The sequence below is a fragment of the Gouania willdenowi genome, chromosome 13 (assembly GCF_900634775.1).
Source record: "Gouania willdenowi chromosome 13, fGouWil2.1, whole genome shotgun sequence".
NCBI lineage: Eukaryota > Metazoa > Chordata > Actinopteri > Blenniiformes > Gobiesocidae > Gouania > Gouania willdenowi.
This window is the reverse complement of record NC_041056.1, coordinates 3,146,215-3,167,256: the sequence shown is the minus strand read 5'-3', so window position 1 is coordinate 3,167,256 and position 21,042 is coordinate 3,146,215. Positions and strand designations below refer to the sequence as shown.

At 41.2% G+C, this 21,042-nt stretch overlaps 1 protein-coding gene across 1 annotated transcript; it reads left to right on the top strand.

Moving 5' to 3' along the window:
* The first annotated feature begins 75 nt into the window (after positions 1 to 75).
* On the top strand, positions 76 to 19,315 carry abcg1 (ATP-binding cassette, sub-family G (WHITE), member 1). The gene is given in 16 exon segments (XM_028464401.1): positions 76 to 679; positions 2,321 to 2,558; positions 8,455 to 8,572; positions 15,640 to 15,772; positions 15,840 to 15,890; positions 15,968 to 16,113; positions 16,195 to 16,318; positions 16,389 to 16,503; positions 16,651 to 16,778; positions 16,849 to 16,950; positions 17,152 to 17,320; positions 17,415 to 17,515; positions 17,668 to 17,712; positions 17,715 to 17,828; positions 17,903 to 18,021; positions 18,971 to 19,315. Coding segments are annotated over 16 exon segments (2,055 nt in total). The 5' UTR covers positions 76 to 616; the 3' UTR covers positions 19,260 to 19,315.
* Positions 19,316 to 21,042: the final 1,727 nt, after the last annotated feature.

Sequence of the window (21,042 nt, the reverse complement as noted above, 5' to 3'; positions counted from 1 at the left end):
ATGATGCTACATGTTTACTCTGATTCATAGAGATAAAGGTATGTGACCTTTGACCCTGGGACACCAACAGGTTGGAACATCATTATTCATAATTATTCAGTAAAATAAATGTGGGAGTTCAGGGCCACGCCCACAGCAGCACAGGGACCAATGAGGTGACTGAAACTGGAGCTCAGATGTCCCACGGTGACAGAGGGACCTGAACTAAACACTTCCTGGTGTTGGAGCTTCTTCAGTGAGAGATTCATCCTCCAGAACTTCTACAGACATACGGCTCTAAACACACACACTTCTGAACAAAATGTTTGTGATTGATCACACTGAGCTTTAGCTTCATCAATTAAAAACATTGGTCTGATGACATCATTTATTTATCCTCTCCCATGTCTCAGATATAATCATGATCTCAGGTTAACAGGCTAAGACTAACACTAACTATGTAACTAACCTACTAGCTAACTAGCTAGCCCAGTGTGCTAGTGCAGCGCCCCCTGTGGACAGAGCAATGAATTGATCCACAGTTTTAGGATAAAGACAGATTACACTCAGGCTCAGGGTGAGAGGGGCGGGGCTTAGTGCCTCTCTGATTGTGTGTGTGTTAGAGCTCAGAGTCGTCATGGCCTGTTTAATGTCAGCATGGTCAGTGCACGACGCTGCAGTAACCAACGCCATCATCATGGTGAGTACACACACACACACAGAATTGGCTCATTTAATCAAATGTTCCACACACTTTGGGTCTAAATTTTTTTTTGAAACTTTTACTAATTGTACAGTGATTATTAATATTCACACTAAATGTTTAGTTTGATCTGATGAATATTTAATAATTGGTAAAATAATCCAAAGTTTGGGTACAAAATAAAAATGAAAGAAAAAAAAAAGTTTTATATAGCAATAAAAAGTAACTTTCATACTATAAATTAAAACAGACAGAAAAAAAAGTTCATATTTCCAGAGCATATGTGATTAATCATTAGTGATGTGAACAGTCTATGTTCATAGCTCAAAGCTGATCAAATTACAGGGAGCTGAGACATATGCTAAGTAGTTTACTGAAGACCCAAACATGTTCCAGACCCAAACCCCGACAAACTTTTTTTCCATATTTGAGGAGCTGACATGTCCACCAGATAGAATGTATAGCAGATGTTTTTCTATATTGTGAGAATAGGTGGAGCTTATTACTATACCATATTTACTTTCCTATGTGCTGGAGTTCCTGAGATATTGGAAGATAAATGTGGAAGAAAAATAAGGACACATACACCCCCCCCCCCCCCCCCCCCCCCCCCCCCACTAAATTGTTCATATCTCAAAAAGTATTCATCAGATCAAACTAAACATTTACAGTGTGAATATTGAATAATTACAGTATAACTATTGGTAAAAAAAATTTGTGAGAAGTGTGTGCGTGAGAGACTACAGTTTATTAAACATTTGATGAAAGTATGAGCACTATAAACCGTTAATGGAGGTCTGTTAGCTTACATATATATATATATATATATATATATATATATATATACATACAGTACCCATCAAAAGTTCCAACACTGCTTTTATGCAGACAGGGGGGGTTGGAAGGAACCAAGAAAAGTTGGAACACCTGTAGGAATCAGTAGCACCAGCTTTAAGTTAACTCACTTCATGTTCCCTGAAAAAGGCCTATTTGTGTGATTCTGAATTGTACATTATTTTTCAGTTTTGCGAAACCAAACCTTTTTATTTGAACCTCTGGCTGTTCAGTTCTTACCTTTGTACCATTTCAAGCTGTTCATTGGACTTACACGACTTTAATTCTAGAGTTCTAAAACGTTAGACCTGTAGTGTATATATACAGTATGTTGATATATACTGTATATAGATAATAAATATACATTTTATTTGTAATGCACTTTACATTTGATGCCAAACCTCAAAGTGCTGCAGGATTAAAAAAATAAACACAACATATATTAAAAGACAGGACTAAAAGAGGCATTAACTGTTAAAATAAGTTTCTGTAAAAAGGTGATATTTAAGTTTTTTCTTAAACATGCTGCTGCCCCCCACAGGTGGGGGGCAGCAGCTTCAAAGGCCCAGTCACCCATTGTTTTGAGCCGTGTCCTGGGCGTGACCAGATGGTGTTGGTGGCCTGACTGGGTATTTTAGTGTCAGTGAGATCTCGATTTTGAGTTTCATCTGTTGATGAAGTCACAGCTCCAAACTACTCTCTATTATTATTATTATTATTATTAATAATAATAATAATAATAATATTAATAATAATAATGTGTGTGTGTGTGTGTGTGTGTGTGTGTGTGTGTGTGTGTTCCAGCACACCAACGGACCTCCAGACCTGATGGTCGACCCTCGCTCAGTGTGTGTATGTTTAGATGAGGCCGACCTTCGGCGGGAGGCGGGGGCAAAGGTGACCCTTCCTTGTCTGAGGGGGGCGGAGCCAAGCATCAGCGAGGCCCAGAGGTTCTCGTCGTTACCACGACGACCGGCCATCAATATCCAGTTCAAGGAGGTCTCATATTCTATCAGAGACGGACCGTGGTGGAGGAGGAAAGGTGGGGGTCAGAGGTCACACACACACACACACATACACCACACACAAGTAAATTGACTTCATTATGGCCAAATTACTGCAATTTAAGTAATTGAAATTGCAGAATTACACGTGCGTGCGTGTGTGTGTGTACTCTGCTAATCTCAGACCTGTTTATAGCTGCTCAGATTAGAACAAGTTCAATTATTACAAATAGGAACAAACATGATAATGATGATGATGATGATGATGGTCTTATAAACATAGGAGATGATCAGGATCAGTAAACTGATTATAGATCAGTTTAAATAATCAATGATTTGTATGTTCAGCTCTTTGAGCTGGAGTAACCAGGCTCTGACCACGCCCCCGAATGACTTCACCGATCCACGCATACTGACACAGGCTTCATCAGCTGACTATAGATCAGTCCATCAGATATAAATCTATATGTTTCCTAAAGGATCTCATCAGTAAATGAAAGGATTGTATTTATGTCTAAATATTTTCTCTCCTGTCAGCGTCAGATCAGATCCACACAGTGACGTGTTCACACATCACCTTTTATTGGACAGCTTGCTATCTAAGAGATCTGATTGGTCAGGAGGCGGGACTTTAGCACTCGCTAAGATCCTAGCCAGAACAAAACTGGCTCCCAACCAGGTTTGTCGTTCAGCCTAAGTTACCATGGTGATTTAGCTCCGTAAAACGTTAGTGAGCTTCGTAGTCCAGCACACAATGATTAAATCCAGGAGGTTAGCGCGTTAAGAGGTAATCTCGCTCTGTAACATAGGCTCTCTGAGTGTTGTTGTTCAGAGCTCAGAGGGGTATTCCAGAAAGGAGGTTCAACAAACTCTGAGTCTATCCATAAACTCTGGGAATCTGATTCCATTACAGCTGGTATGAAGTGGGTCAATCAACTCTGAGTATGTAAACCTTGCACGCGTGCCATAAAAAGCCATCATACTGTAAATGAAGCAAAGATAACGCGAGCTATCATGGCAGTGAGCCAGAAGAGAGCAATTTATTTCATACTCAAATAAATAAATAAATTAAATAAAAATAAAATTAGCCACGATGGGTGAAATTAGCAGCTGTTTATAGAGGAATGTGAACCTGTTCGAAATGTGTCCACACAGAACGTCAGTAGGTGTTTTAATGCAGATCAATCTTTCTGATTGATCTATCAGAGCCTTTCACTAAATTCTCTGCATCACTAATGTTATAAAAAAAACTAACATTAGTAACGATGTGATAACGTCTGTGATGTTACTAATGTCTATCAGAGAAGAGTGTCAAGGTTCATTAAAGTGTTCCTAGAGAAGCGGTGTTCAGGTGGGCGGAGTCAGGGTTACCTAGACAAAACTTGAAGAATGTTACCATGGTAACAGACTCAGAGTATAACTAACCTCACTAAAAGCAATGGGATACTCAGTGTCCCTCATTAGAGCTCCAACAAACTCAGAGTTTGAGCAGAACCTGCTTTCTGGAACAACCGTCAGGTTTAGTGAAATAATGAATGAGTTTACCATGAGGAGCAGAAACTAAAATGCTGCTCCCAGTCAGCCTCAGAGGAGAGTGTAAAGTAGTGCTGCTGGTTGGCTGCTTCCTGTGTCCATAGCTGGGTTCAGACCCGACTAACAGCTCACTGATAGATTCACCACCACATTTATAACCAGCAGTACTTAGAATAACGGCGTTCGGTAACAATGTTTTTTTTCTTTCAGTAACAGGATAATCTAACTAATTACTTTTTACGCTGTTACAATGCTGTTGACGTTAAATGCGGTGCGTTACGTGCATTGATTGAATAAACTGTTATCCGAAAACACCCCTGGCTTCATACGCAGCTGTAGTGAGGAGGTGGGTTAAAAACAAGGTGAGCATTTATGATTGGCTAAGGCGGCGTCATGTTTCATGGTAGCCAATCAGAGCCAGTGTTTTTACACATGTGCCAGCACACACACACAACCACTACAGATGTGATGAATCAGCAGAGATGGTGAGCGTGGAGCAGTCTGATGAAAAGTTATTTTTATGATGGTGATACAAACACTACTTTAAATTAATTGTGGTCAAAGACAAGAACGTACATGTGAAGTGTTCATTATATCCAGGAGTGAAGACTTTGTCCACATCCGTTGTAAGCAACTCAAATTTAATGAAGCACCTCACAACGACACATCTAAAAAAAATCTGAATTTTTTGACATATAGCAACTTTTTTTTTACAGTAACGCAAATATTTACTTTCCTTGGTAATGAGTTACTTTTATTATTGAATTATTTAGTTACTAACGCAGTTACTTTTTGGAACAAGTCGTGAGTAACTATAACTAATAACTTTTTTTAAAGAAACATTCCCAACACTGATAACCAGCAGCACCACTAGGACACAGGTCAGATAGTGGAGCCCAGAGTTCACAGCAAACATTTTAGTTGTTATGCTGCAAAAACTGCAGCAGAGCTGAAGTCAGCATCACATGAACATCTTTTAATCACAGTCTCTACTGATTATGACTGAGAGGGAGAATTAGCATCATTTTATTGTTGATTTAATGTTTTTACTGCTGATTTAAAAAAAAAAAGATTTTCTAACTGTTAAATGTTTTCTGTTGCAATTTTTAATTGTGTAAAACACAATTAATGGCCTTGTGTATGAAATGCTCTAAATAAAGTTGCCTTTACTAGTGGTGGAATGGGTCTGAATGGGTGGTGAACAACTGATATATTGATCTCCTTGGTTTGTCTGGTTACAGTAACTGGTTAGCTCATGGATCAGAAGTTGTTCTCTGAATGCAAACCCAGTTACTGTAACCAGTTACACCAGCTAACCAGTTACTGTAACCAGTTACTGTAACCAGTTACACCAGCTAACCAGTTACTGTAACCAGTTACTGTAACCAGTTACTGTAACCAGTTACTGTAACCAGTTACACCAGCTAACCAGTTACTGTAACCAGTTACTGTAACCAGTTACACCAGCTAACCAGTTACTGTAACCAGTTACTGTAACTAGTTACTGGAGTAGAAACTTCTCTAGGCAGAGAAACAGAAACTTGAAGAAGAATCTCTCATCTATGGGTCAAAGCTAGCGCTGTTGTGTGTGTGTGTGTGTGTGTGTGTGTGTGTGTGTGTGTGTGTGTGTGTGTGTGTGTGTGTGTGTGTGTGTGTGTGTGTGTGTGTGTGTGTGTGTGTGTGTGTGTGTGTGTGTGTGTGTGTGTTCCTCTGGTTTCTGGGAGTTCAGTATTTTGTTCTTCTTTTGTTCAGATCTGAAATGTAAAACCTGCTTTTTCTTTACTTTCAGTTCAACAAGTTTTCCTCAGAGAGAGGTTTGGTTACACTGAGACACACACACACACACACACACACACACACACACACACACACACACACACACACACAGAGCTCAGCTTTGTGCTGCGTTTTGATCCCAGTGTCTGATTTCTCAGTGTTCTGTTCTGTTCTGTTGTGGGCGTGTCCCTAAAACCAGGCGTGGTCGCAGTGCATACCTGGACCAACGGTGCACCACGTCCTTTAAGGCAACGCACATTTATTCATATTCATCTTATACACAAGGCAGTTCAATGTGCTTTACATAATCAAAAAGTAAACAGTTAACAGTTTAAAAATCTATAAAAACATTAAAATAAGCAGTAAAAACATTAAACTACAAAAAATTATGATAACTAACTGTGATTTATAAATGTTCATGTGACACTGACTTCAGCTCTTCTCCACTTCTTCTTTGCAGCTGTAGATGTTTGATGAAGACCATTACAATAGTCCAGTCTGTACTATAGTACTAACTTAGTTTATATACTGTATAATAGCATATATAATCTATCATAGAGCAGCTTTTTGTGTTTATTGTAGTATAATATAGTGAGTTAGCTGCTACGTTAGCTTGTTATGTTAGCTTGTTATGTTAGCTTGTTATGTTAGCTTGTTATGTTAGCTTGTGTCCTCTGCTTTATTCAAAGATAAGAGGTTAATTTATCTCCTGTATCAGAATGTAATTGTGTTTCTAAGACGTGTGGGTGGGTGTGTGTGTGGGTGGGTGTGTGTGTGTGTGTGGGTGGTGGGGGGGGTTACTGTCGGTCAGAGCTGATTTAATCTGATCTCATTAGATCTGATAATCTGGTTAAACTGGGGACCTTCTTCAGCTCCGCCTCCATCACCTCGGCCGGATTATTAATGAGTGGGCGGGCCCTGGTGTGTGTCACACCAGGGGTCAGAGGTCACACAGGGAGTCAGCTCAGTGATAAACTACACACACACACACACAACACACACACCTCCTTGTTTGAGTACAGACGGGACAGACCATCACTATTGCAAATGTTTGTCTAAACGTGTGTAATGTGTGTAGTGTGTGTAGTGGAGGTGATCAACTTGTGGTTCTGCTCAGTGATAAATCAGATCATCATCGTCGTCATCATCATCATCATCATCATCATCATCTAGCTCTGGTGACAAACATGTTGAAGTGGTTCATGATTAATATTTTATTGTAGATGTATGTGTGTGTTTTAACAGAGGAAGTTAGACTATTATTATTATTATTATTATTATTGATGATCACTCATTGATAACTGTCAACACGTCATTGATCAAACTCAAACTAATTATTAAGTTCACGTGCACACAGGGCTCTATTCTCCCATGCGCGTAAGTCAGAAAAGCCACACAGCGGCGCTGTTTCTGGCTGCGTGCTATTTTCCCCATAGAAACATAGACGTCTCATGACGTGCTGGAATGCATCAAAAGTTGCCGCCATCTTGGATGGGTCTCCGCACTCTACGCTAACACTAGAGGGCAACTATGCCGGTGTTTTGTGCATCTTTTGGTTGCAATAACCGACACAGTATTCATAACAGATCCCGTTGGATTACCTTTCACAAGTAGGATTGAACAATAATTTTGGTTATTAGGTGAGAGCATGATAACATTGTTTTACATTACAACATACACATGCCCGCAACAGCGGGGCTTACACGCTTTGACACCACAGAGAGCGACTATGTCATTTTGAAGTCCATCAAACGGACATGAAGTATAACAAAACTAGAGAACAACAAAACATTAGGATGGTCATTAACACAAATTCAAAGCAGTTCAGCACCACGGATAGCGACCACATCATTCTGACACCCACTTTAACCATTTCAACTCAGAGCCTGTATTAGTAGATATAAAGTTTAGTAAAACTAACACAGTGACCCACATGTTCACAAACACTATTTAATATGAAGTACTATAGACCTACTCACCATTATTTGAAGGACATACGACGAGCCTGACGCTCTGTGAACTCATCCACGATGCTCTGTATGTTTGTTTCCGTTGTTCTCTGATTCTCTATGGACAACATGGTGAGTCCACTCAGTCTCTCCTGTCCCACTGTGCTCCTCAACTGCTTTTTAATGAGTTTTAACTTGGAGAATGAGCGGGTCAACCTATTGACCCATTTTAATGTGGACAAACATGAGACACGTGACTGACGTGCACGTGTATACTCTGTGCAGAAACCATGTTTACATAATGTGATGCTTGAAAAATTGAAAAATGACAATAAACTGCTGTACTCATTACCACATCCAATGATTCTGATGGTTCTAATAGTTTTAATGGTTCTGGTTCTCATGTTTCTAATGATCCTAATGGTTCTAATGGTCATGATCGTTGTAATGGTTCTGATGGTTATGTTGGTTCTAATGGTTCTGTTTCTAATGGTTCTGTTTCTAATGGTTCTGGTTCTAGTGGTTCTAATGTTTCTAGTGATTCTAATGTTTCTAGTGGTTCTGGTTCTAATGGTTCTAGTTGTTCTCGTGGTTCTAATGTTTCTAGTGGTTCTAATGTTTCTAATGGTTCTGATCTAATGGTTTTAATGTTTTTAATGTTTCTACTCTGTCTCAGGGGTGAAGACCCTACTCAGAGGGATCTCAGGCAGCTTCACCAGTGGAGACCTGGTGGCTATAATGGGACCATCAGGAGCTGGAAAGTCAACACTCATGAACCTGTTGGCTGGATACAGGTGGGTAAATACTCGCTGTTAGCCTAGCTTAGCATGTAGCAGTGTTAGCCTAGCTTAGTATGTAGCAGTGTTAGCCTAGCATCAGAATCAGAAACTTTTTAATTGGCCAAGTACAGTTTAAAAACAGTACAAGGATTTTAATTTGGTGGTTGGTGCGAAGAACAAAAAACAGCAACAATAATAATTATAAATAAAAATAACAAATGTAAACATAAAGGATAGCATGTAGCAGCACTAACAATAACTGTTAGCTTAGATTAGCATGTAGCACTGTTAGCCTAGCATGTACCAGCACTGTCAATTAATGTTAGCCTAGCATGTAGCAGCACTGTCAAATACTGTTAGCCTCGCATGTAGCAGTGTCAGCCTATCATGTAGCAATGCTGATAATCAGTGTTCGCCTAGCATGTAGCAGCACAGGGTTAAAGAGTAAAGGGGCGTGGCTATGATGTAACATTGGAGCTTTATTGGTTTCTGTCATTGTGTGCTTAGGGTTAGTGTGTGTGTTCATGTGTGTGTGTGTGTGTGTGTGTGTGTGTGTGTGTGTGACATCATGAACCTGTTTTAGCCTCTTTTTTTCAATAGACAAATACTTTAATATATTTGTGTTTGTTGTGTTTACTTATGTATTTGGTTAAAGAATGTGAACACAATAATAATATATAATACAATATAATTTAATAATAATAGTAATAGAGGATATAATAGACCTTTAACCTCAAAGTTTTTCAGCCTTTCATTTGACCCTAAAGTGTTGATGGTGTTTTTCTGTCAGGAATCCAACCCACAACCTTCCCTGATAGCACACATACTGTACATCTCGCCAATGTCGGCACGATGAATGAAGTTTCATCAGAGAAACGTATTATGGAGAGTGTTTGCTCATTAGGCAGACGTCACAGAGACGATGTCTGGACGATGGATTAAAGATGCTCAGTGCGGCTTCTCTACAGCTTATATTAACCTTTATTTAGCTCGGATCATTCAATTATTATAAATATCTCCATATACATAGTCAAGTATTTACTTTAATCTGATAGGAATATGGCAATATCACAACAACAACAAAACCAATATACTACCACTAAATAGCTTATTATGTGTGGATAAAAAAAGAGAGACACAGTTCATGATGATAAATGTATTTTTAGCAGCATAGCTAAAAGAGCTCCAGCATAAAAAACATCTTCATGTAAGTGACATTTTAGAATGCCGACGCACGATCTGAGGCCGACATCGGCGAGACGTACGGGTGCTATCTGGGTTCTCTCTCTAACCATACTTTATAATGTCATCCTCTGTGTTTGAATCACAGCATCAATAAATGAACTTTAAAGCCTGATAGTAATGTTAATATCTATATTTAATAGTGTTGTGTTTCTACGCTGCACTGAGATGTGATTATAAACATTGGTATGAACTGAATCATAGGAATCGGAAAAATGAAAAAGGAGGAGGAGTGGCTTTGTTTGTAAATAAAAGATTAAATGATCAAATAGTGGAAAATATGATGACTAGTGTTGATGATGTGATGGAGATTATTAGTGTACAATTCTACTGTATGTGTTTATAGTGCACAGATTAATGGAATAAATTAAAGGCATTATCAGTTCCATAGACAATCAAATTATGTTTATAGATTTAAAACACAATTGATCATCATACATTTATTAACAACCTGTAAAAGTATTCAATCAGAGGGTTTGGGTTAGAGTGGATCAGACGCTACATACGTAACACAATCAGTTTATACAAATCAACATGATTAGATTTATTTAGTATATTAATGATATATGTTATTTATGATATGTTATAAATTAGGGGAGTGGTGGCCTCGTGGTTAAGAACGCTGGGCTTGTAATCGGAGGGTTGCCGGTTCAAGCTTCACCTGGGCCATCACTGTGGCAAGTCCCTTAACCAGGCGCCGCAAAATGGCGAAAGCCCCGATTTAATTTAATTTTAATTTTATATATCTCGGCTGTCAAATCTGTTAGAATATAACAGATGAGGATGAGGAACATGTGTGATGAGGAACATTTTCAGCTGCTTTTAGAGTCAGACACAGCAGAAATGATTAAAATAAAAACAAATAAATTATCATTACATTTAAACAAAACCAAACGTAAGAAAAATACACAAGCAAAAGTAATGGTGAATAATATTGAAATAGAAAGATACTGTATGAATGTATGAATATTTAAAACATGTGTGAGCTAAAGTAGCACAGAGCAATGAAATCACACACACACACACACACACACACACACACACACACACACACACACACACACATATATATATATATACACGTTAAATAGTTTTCTGAATAGCTCTATTGCAGTATTAAGTTGTATTTTCCATGAATTTTTTTTTACTGGATTTTGCATTAGTTAAAGGTGAAGAATGAAGGAAGAACTTTAGCTTTCTTTCTCTCTCTCATTGAACGAGTCAAATGTGGATTATGTTAAAATTGGCTTTTTGTTTTTTCATTTTCATCAATTTTGAATCATTCAAAATAAATGAATTAATAAATAAACAGTCCATCACTCAGCCTGAGACTTTGGAGCTCACAAGAAACATAATTCTTAATGTTGAGGGTTACAGATGAATATAATAACAATGTTTCTATTAAATATATTCAAAGTGAATCAAACTAAATGTGTGTGAGTAAAGCTGCAGATAAATTTAAAGAGACAGTATGAAATGAAACCTGTGAGCTCCAAAGTCTCAAGCTTAAGCTTTTATACAGATAACAGAAAAAGTTCCACCCTGAGGTGAGGAGAAGGAGGGGGTCAGATGCCCAACAGTGGAAACGTTTGAGGATGATGAAGACGTGTATATTATGAGGAAGGTTGGGCGCCACTCTGATCTGTCCTTGATAGTGTGTGTGCGTGTTTATCTGCATGTGAGTTTGAGTTTGGCCTTCAGCAGAGACTCTGTGTTGCACTGTGGATACAATACGATCTGTACTGTTTAATCTAACATGACTCAGCTGTTCAAAAGTGCAAAGAGTAATGCAGTCATCATGTATTAAAACATGACAAATTGTACACCTGAACACACATTTGACGATATGATGATGAATATAATAATTGCCATAACACACACACACGCACGCACACATTTATCATCATCAGAATTACTGATACAACATGAGCTGAAAGAGGTAAACATCAGAGGATCACATACACACTAAGGCTGTGTAGTAAATGTCCCACTAATGCACTACACACTCAATGAGTACATACTGTCTAGTATATACTATATTATAATTAGGATGATGAGCGTTCCCACTGATGTATACTTCCAAGTTTCCCAAGATGCATTTGGAACCTACAGCATTAAAACTGACACACTGAGGCTAAATATCTCTGTTGATTCTCCACCTTTACTTTAAAAGTTCTGAAAAACATTTGAAGTGAGAAAGTGACCAAGTAGAATATCAACATGTGCTCATTTGATCCATAAAACTCACATAGACACATTTCTCACATTTTCAGAGACCCTCCATTGGTCTACTGACTAAACTTCCTGTTAACTTCAAAATAAGAGCCCTATTTACAAAAGAGTTAAAAAAAAAAAAGCTAATGGAAGACAAGAAGAGATGCTTTTATTTTAAAAAGAGGAAGTTTGATTTTTAGCTTGAAGCCGGTCCCAGGACTATTTTACATTCAGCTCCCAATGCATCATGGGATGGTTAAGTATGACTAGTGTGCCCACCGTGCATACTTAAAAAATGTCCCCATATAATATACATCCTGGTATTTCTCACCTACTCAATCTTTACATACTATCAAATGTGAATGCACTACATACTCATTTAGACGTCACACTTAGTATGAGTATTACATTAGTGTGAGTAGAACATTAGTATGACATCATCAACACATTCTGGTTCTACTACAGGAACGCACAGAGAGGAAAGGAGAGAAGAAAAGAGAGGAACAGACTGTAGATAATACTGTTGGTCTCTTTCATCTGCTCAACATGAATGTGTTCTTCACACGTTGGATGGAGGTGTTGGATGTTCTCTAGTGGTCCTTGGGTGTGCTGCTGAAGGTGAGCAGCTGCCTGCAGGCGGCCCGTATCTTGGCCAGCCTGAGGCCGTGGATCAGCGGGTTGAGAACCGTGTTGCTGATGGCGTGGTACACAGACAGCAGCACCTTGAGGGCAGGGGAGATGTGGGCCAGGTTGTAGCGGCCGTGCAGGATCTGAAAGAACGCCACCAGGCAGAAGTTCATGACGGAGAGTAGGTGGGGCGCGCATGTGGTCACGGCCTTGTGTCTGCTCTGCGCGGAGCCAGAGAAACACACCTTCAGGATGTTCACGTACGTGAGCGCGATGAGCAGCAGGGGGATGAAGATGGAGATGGCGCCGTACGCCATCTCGTAGATGTTGTTGAAGGCTTTGGGTGTGCAGGCCAGCCTCAGCAGCAGGTAGTTATCACAGTACAGGTTATGGATGACGTTCCCACACAGCTGTAGGACGGCCGTGGGCGACAGGTAGCCCACCGACACCGTCACTATGGAGTAGAGCCAGGCAACGGCTGTCAGCAATGCCACACGGCCCCATGTCATACGGGCGTGGTACTGCAGGGGATGGCAGATGGACAGGTAGCGGTCGTAGGCAATCACGGTGAGGATAATCAGCTCCACGCAGCCGTAGGAATAGAGGCTGAACACCTGCACGAAGCACAGGGAGTATGAGATGGTGTGCACGTGTGTGAGCGTATGCAGCAGCAGGAAGGGGAGGAGCACGGTGCCGCCGTACACCTCGTTCACAAACAGGCTGCACAGGAACACGTACATGGGCTCGTGCAGGCTGCGCGTGGCCGCGATGGAGGCCACCAGCAGCATGTTGGACACCACCACAAACACGTAGACACACAGGAGCAGCACAAACCCCGCCGCCTGGAGAGGCCACCAGTCGATGAACGCCGTCAGCACAAAGTGGGACTGAGAGGAGTTCATCATCATCATCATCATCACCTCACCTCACACCACACACTCTGGAGCTCACACACACACACACTGCTGCTTTAACAGCTCTCTCTCTCTCTCTCTCTCGCTCTCTCTTTCTCTTTCTCTCTCTCTCACACGCACACACACACACACACACACACACACACACACACACACACACACACACACACACACACACACACACACTCCTCCTGCCTTTGACTCGTTCTAATGAAGCTCCTTCCTTCTGTCCCAATTTAAAGGTTTAATTAAGTATAACTACATATGTACGAGGTATAACTATATATACTGTATATACTAAGTACTATATATATATATGAAAGTCTGAATGTATGAAAGAAAAGTTTGAATATATATATGAAAGTGTATATATACAGTATATATATATATATATACACATATATGAAAGACTTAATATAATTATGAGTAACACCACACAGAACGACCGACAGACAGACTTTTATTCTGCTGCGTTTGATAAAAATGATCTCGTAGCATGTTTTTCCACCTCACACCAATAGCAGAGGCGTAATTTGTGTGTCGATGACTTTTTGTTTAAAAGATTTTATAACGTGCAAAAAAAACATTTTACTGTCCTCAAAAAAGCTGTAATTGTTTTTGCAAAAGTGTCAAATCATAGAAGTTCTAACATCTATTGTTCCTCACACCAGCCTCTCAGTCGATAGTCAGTCACCAGTCTATAACTTTCGCCCATTTACTCGGAATCGTTCGAGACAGAAGAGGTGTGAGAACATGAGTTTGAGCTGGATTCCATGTTTAATATGGCAGTGGTTTTAAACCCTACTTTTATCTGGACTTTGGACACAAAGAGGACCCTACTGTATCCCCTTAACTCATTCAGTGCCAGCCATTTTCAGATTTTCTACCCACCTCAGTGCCAGCTGTTTTTGAGCATTTTGACTGATTTTAAAGACTCATCGAATATCTGAAATCTGATACCAGATTCTGAAAGATTGAAGCCTCTACTTTCATCAAAAAAAAAGAATTTGTTTCTGGCTCGTTTCGTTCTTTTGTAATCAGTCGTTGAATAGAGCAAGTTTTACACAAATCTTCCATTTCAGAGCAAAAAGCTGAGAAAAAGCCTTTTTCTAAAAAAAACCCTTCAGTGACTTTAAAGGTTTTGTTTTTGCTTTAGCGACAACTCTAGCATCTGAACATTGTTTCCTTATATAAAACAAAAAAAAAACACTGAGTGGGCTTTTGATGGCATATTATTATTTATCTATCTGGGTCAGAGTTGAATTGATTTCTTACTGTATTTTGGCGTTCTTCCAAGTTTCTCTCCCGTCAGTCTGCACACTCTTCCTCCCTGACATACAGAGTTTCACTGCATTCCCCGTTTTTTTATGGTTTTATCTCACCATCGCCACACTATCCATGAGTTCCACACATGCTCTGGTTGAGTGTGCGCTGCTGGAAACGTCAACCCTCGTACGTAGCGCCATTTTCTGTCTCGTAAACGCCTTTCCTCTCTCCCTCTGAGCTCTGCTGAGCATGGATGATCTCCCATCCAAAGGTGCGCTGCTACCTCCTACATGTCACCTATTATTTTGGTATCTGGCTCACAGGCTGGGAGTATTTTGAACCCCCCACCCCCAGACACACATCAATCACCCGTTTGGCCCGGTTAGTTGATGGTTTTCTCTCACCATCGCAACATTATCAATAATCCACTCAGGTCCACACACGTTCTGTTAGTATGTGGAGCTCTGAGCTGCTGGATACGTGACAATATCACTCTGTAGCGCCATGATCTCACTTGTTCCTGCTTTTTTCCTCCTTTGCTGGGTAGAATCAGTAGCTAATCTCTCATTTAAAGGTGCACTGCTGCCATCTTCAGGACACAGTTGGTCACTACAACACCCCACAGCTTAGATATTGATGAGGGACCTCCGCCAGGGTGTTTTCTAGTAATCCCCGTGAAAAACTTAAATGACGAGTTATCTCGCAATGGCACTGAGTGAGTTAATATTGGATTAATGTTCCTCTGCAATGGGTTCACTTTCATATTTTACATATTCATACATGTCTCTTTTGTGTGTGTGTATGTGCGTGTGCGTACAGGGATACAGGAATGAAAGGTGAGATCCTGATCAATAATGAGCCGAGGGACCTGCGTTCCTTCAGGAAAGTTTCCTGTTACATCATGCAGGACGACATGCTGCTGCCTCACCTGAGCGTGCAGGAAGCCATGATGGTGAGGTCAGAATAAGCCCCGCCCTCAAGCCCATCAGCAGCATCCTCAGGTGTCTCTGTCTCTGCAGGTCTCTGCCAACCTGAAGTTGCAAGAGAAGGAGGAGTCTCGCAGGAACATGGTGAGTCCCACTGAAAGCTTTCCATCCATCAACTCCAGTTCCTGGTCCAGGTCTTAATTCTGGTCCTGGTCCTACAGGTCCACGAGATCCTGGTGGCCCTTGGTCTGCTGGACTGTGCTGAAACCAGGACATCTCATCTGTCTGGAGGTCAGAGGAAGAGGTTAGCAATCGCTCAGGAGCTCGTCAACAATCCTCCCGTCATGTTCTTTGATGAACCCACCAGGTCTGAGATGCTCACTGACGTCTGAATCACTCGGACCTTATTATTATTTAAACTGTCTGTCTGTATGTCTGTCTGTCTCAGCGGTCTGGACAGCTCGTCTTGTTTCCAGGTTGTCTCTCTACTCAAAGCTCTGGCTAAAGGAGGAAGAACTGTCATCTGCACAATCCACCAACCCAGCGCTAAACTGTTTGAGCTCTTTGACAAGGTGAGAGGAACCGCAACAACTGACCAAACAACTGACTCAAAGAGGCTCAGAGTGTGTGTCTGTGTTTCAGCTGTACGTGCTGAGTCAGGGTCAGTGCATCTACAGAGGAAAGGTCCACCATTTGGTGACCTACCTTAGAGAGCTTGGACTCAACTGTCCAACCTACCACAATCCTGCCGACTTTGGTAAGAGACCGAGCAACTGACCAACAACCAAAGGACTGACTAAACTACTGACTTCCTGTTCTGTCAATTGTTCAGCTCTGCCACATGAATTGTGTGATGTCCCTCTGAGTGTCTGTACTGGTTTAACGACCTGTGTCTGTCACTCAGTGATGGAGGTGGCTTCAGGAGAGTATGGAGATCAGATGGTGCATCTGGTGAAGGCCGTCCAGGAGCAGAGGTGTGAGACGGAGCTCAACGGAGTCACCAAACTACAGCTGATCCTGGGCCAGCCGGAGGTAGGAGCTGCTACAGTCCTGCACCGACCTCTGACCTGCGACCTGTGACCTGTGACCTGCTGTGTTGTAGGACTGCTCATCGTCTGAGGGGTGCCACAGCTTCTCTGCCAGCTGCGTGACTCAGTTCACCATCCTGTTCAGAAGAACCTTGATCAGCATCCTTCGAGACTCGGTGAGACACATTTCCACAGGAATGTTACTGGTTACCATTGAGCCTGTGTAATGAGACAGGCAGTAGGACACTGGGAGGGGTGGTGAGGGGGATGGACACTGACACACTGACATGGTGATAAAACACTGGTATTGTATGTTTGTGTGTCAATGTGTGTGATTGTATGTGGTGTGTTTCTCTGTCCTCTGATTGGTTGACCAGGTGCTGACTCACTTGAGGATCATGTCCCACATTGGGATCGGACTCCTGATTGGTCTGCTCTACCTCGACATCGGGAATGAAGCGAAAAAGGTTCTGAGTAACTCAGGGTTCCTGTTCTTCTCCATGCTGTTCCTCATGTTTGCTGCTCTGATGCCTACAGTTCTCACTTGTAAGAACGCACACACGCGCACACACACACACACACACACACACACACACACACACGCACGCACACACACAGTTAAAGGATGTGTGTGTTACAGTTCCTCTGGAGATGGGAGTGTTCCTGAGGGAACATCTGAACTACTGGTACAGTCTGAAGGCCTATTATTTAGCCAAGACCATGGCTGACATACCCTTCCAGGTACTAGCACAACAACACAACGCAACGCAACACAACACAACACCAACGCAACACAACACAACACAACCCAACCCATCAGAACATAAGCTTGAAGCTTGTGTTCCCTCTCATCTACTGCTGTGTTGTGTATATTGTGTGTTGTTGTGTTACAGGTTGTGTTCCCTCTCATCTACTGCTGTCTTGTGTACTGGATGACGTTCTCAAACCCGCCGAGGTTCTCAGGTTCCTTCTCTTCCTGTCTCTGGGTGTTCTAACGTCATTGGTGGCTCAGAGTCTAGGGCTGCTGATTGGAGCTGCTTCCACCTCCTTACAGGTGACTTAGAGCTCCGCCCCCACCATGTGATTTCACAGTAGACGATGCTCCCTCTGACCTCTGACCTCTTGTAGGTGGCGACCTTCGTGGGTCCGGTTACGGCGATCCCAGTGCTGCTGTTCTCTGGTTTCTTTGTCAGCTTTGACACCATCCCCTGGTACCTGCAGTGGATCTCCTACGTCTCCTACGTCAGGTGAGAACCACACCTGGAAAGCACCTTGACCTCACTTGAAACACACCTAGACCACACCTGGACCATAGCTGTAACACACCTAGAACACACCTAGACCACATCTAGACCACACCTAGAACACACCTGGACCATAGCTGTAACACACCTAGAACACACCTAGAACACATCTAGAACACACTTAGAACACACATGGGCATCACCTAGACCCCACCTTGACCACACCTAGACCGCACCTAGAACACACTTAGAACACACCTGGACCACAGCTGGAATACACCTAGAATACACCTAGACCACACATGGAACACACCGAGACCACATCTAGAGCACACCTAGAACACATCTGGACCACACCTGGAACACACTTGGAACACATCTAGAGCACACCTAGACCATAGCTGTAAAACACCAAGAACACACTTAGAACACACCTAAAACACATCTAGAACACACTTAGAACACACATGGGCATCACCTAGACTCCACCTTGACCACACCTAGACCACACCTAGAACACACTTGGAACACATGTGGACCACAGCTGGAATACACCTAGAACACACCTGGACCACACCTGGAACACACCTAGAACACACCTAGACCACACCTACAGACCTGGACCACACCTGGAACACACCTCAAACACACATGGACCACACCTGACCCTGTGGTAGATGGAGATGAAGGAGGATAAAAGTCCTAAAAGGTGATAAACCCAAACTAAGTTTGCAGACAAAGACTGACCAATGAGGGACAGACACTCCTTTAAACAGAGAGTGAAAGTTATCAGGCGAGAAGGCACACCTGAGGGGAGACAGGAAGGAGAACGACTCAGTCAGTTACAGACACACTGACAGACTGGGACAGACAGGGCTGATGACTGACTGACTACATACAGCAGGTCAATCAAACCAGAGGGTGGACGTCAGTGACCATTGACCTCTTTCAGGTACGGCTTCGAGGGCGTCATCCTGTCCATCTACGGTCTGGACCGTGAGGACCTCCACTGTGACCAGGACGAGACATGTCACTTCCAGAAGTCTGAGAACATCCTGAAGGAGCTGGACATGCTGGACGCTAAACTCTACCTGGACTTTATCGTCCTCATCCTCTTCTTCTTCTCCCTGAGGGTCATCGCCTACTTTGTCCTCCGATACAGGATCAGCTCAGAGAGTAGGACCAGGACCAGGACCAGGACTGAGTGCATTAGTCAGAACTCTAACAGGACACATGTTTAGATCCAGTAGGACCAGGAGCTGGACTTCTGAGTCCTGCTGGAGTCAATGTGCCACAGCAGTCGTTTAACCTTTCAAAATAAAAGCATCTGCGGCCTGTCTTTGTTTCCTTTCACATGGAGCTCAGAGGACCACCTCAGGACAGATCCTCTCTCTTCCTCAGGAAAATAAAAGGACAGACCAGCCGTTACTCTTCCTCTCTGTGTGAACTACTTCCTGTTTCCACTCTCAGTGTGAACTACTTCCTGTTGCCTCTCTCACCTCACACACTCTTCTCTGTCCTCACTCATAGTTTTACAGAGACAACATGGAAATACTTGTGTGTGTGTGTGTGTGTGTGTGTGTGTGTGTGTGTGTGTGTGTCTATAACCTAAATAAATAAAGAGGACAATCAGGAGGACTTTTGTAAACAATGAATATGATTTGAAGGGATACAATCCTTAACATTTGTTTTGTACAATACACATGCACACATTTAGTTTATTGGTAACACAATAAACAATGTATTGTTCTATACACGACTCGTACAGGAAGGCTTTAAAAGTGATTTAGTGAATCTTTAACCTCAGCTTATCACCAAATAATTATTAATATTAATAAATAATTAACAAACAATATAAATCCTTTAAATATTATTGTTCATTTAATGATCTCTTTGTTTCTATCCATATTCTATTTATTATTGACTTTGTTATTACTAACTTTTTAACAAACTGGTTTGTGTTAAAGTCCAGTTTTAATGAGTCTATTTCACATCAACAACAGTTTCCATTCCACTCCCTCTGAAACAAATTACAGTGACCAGTGGGACCAGTGGGTCCTCAGCACTGGTCTGACTGGTTCTGGTGGGACTGGTGTAATGTGTAATGGTGTCCCCTCAGACTAGCAGTAACAGGACAAACAGGACTAATGAGCTCAGTGACTCTCACACTGTCATCATCTTTACTTTAACAAACACATTTAACTTTGTCCTGACACAAAACTGACTTTACTTTAACTAAACTAAATAAACCAACTTTACTGTAACTATAATAACTGTACTTTAACTAAACTAAATAAACTACCTTTACTGTAACTAAACTAAATGAACAGACTTTACTGTAACTAAATTAGATAAACAGACTTACTGTAACTAAACTAACTTTACTGTAACTAAATTAAATAAACAGACTTTACTGTAACTAAACTAACTAAACGAACTTTACTGTAACTAAATTAAATAAACAGCCTTTACTGTAACTGAAATAACTCTAACTAAACTAAATAAACTACCTTTACTGTAACTTAACTAATTAAAACAGACTTTACTGTAACTAAATTAAATAAACAGACTTTACTGTAACTAATTAACGTTACTGTAACTAAACTAAATAAACAGACTTCACTGTAACTAAACTACCTTGACTCTAACGAACCTACCTTTACTCTAACTAAACTACCATTACTGTAACTAAACTATCTTACTGTAACTAAACTACCTTTACTCTAACTAACCTACCTTTACTGTAACAAAACTACCTTTACTGTACTAAACTACCTACTGTAACTAAACTACCTTTACTGTAACTAAACTAACTTTACTGTAACTAAACTACCTTTACTATAACTAAACGAACTTACTGTAACTAATTAACTTACTGTAACTAAAACTAACTTTAATTCAATAAATGCAACTTTATTTGTATAGTGCAATTTACAACAGTAAATCTCAATGCACAAATCTAATATTCATAATAACAAAGAAAAAAACCCAACAAGATTCACATGAACAAGCGTTTAGCGACAG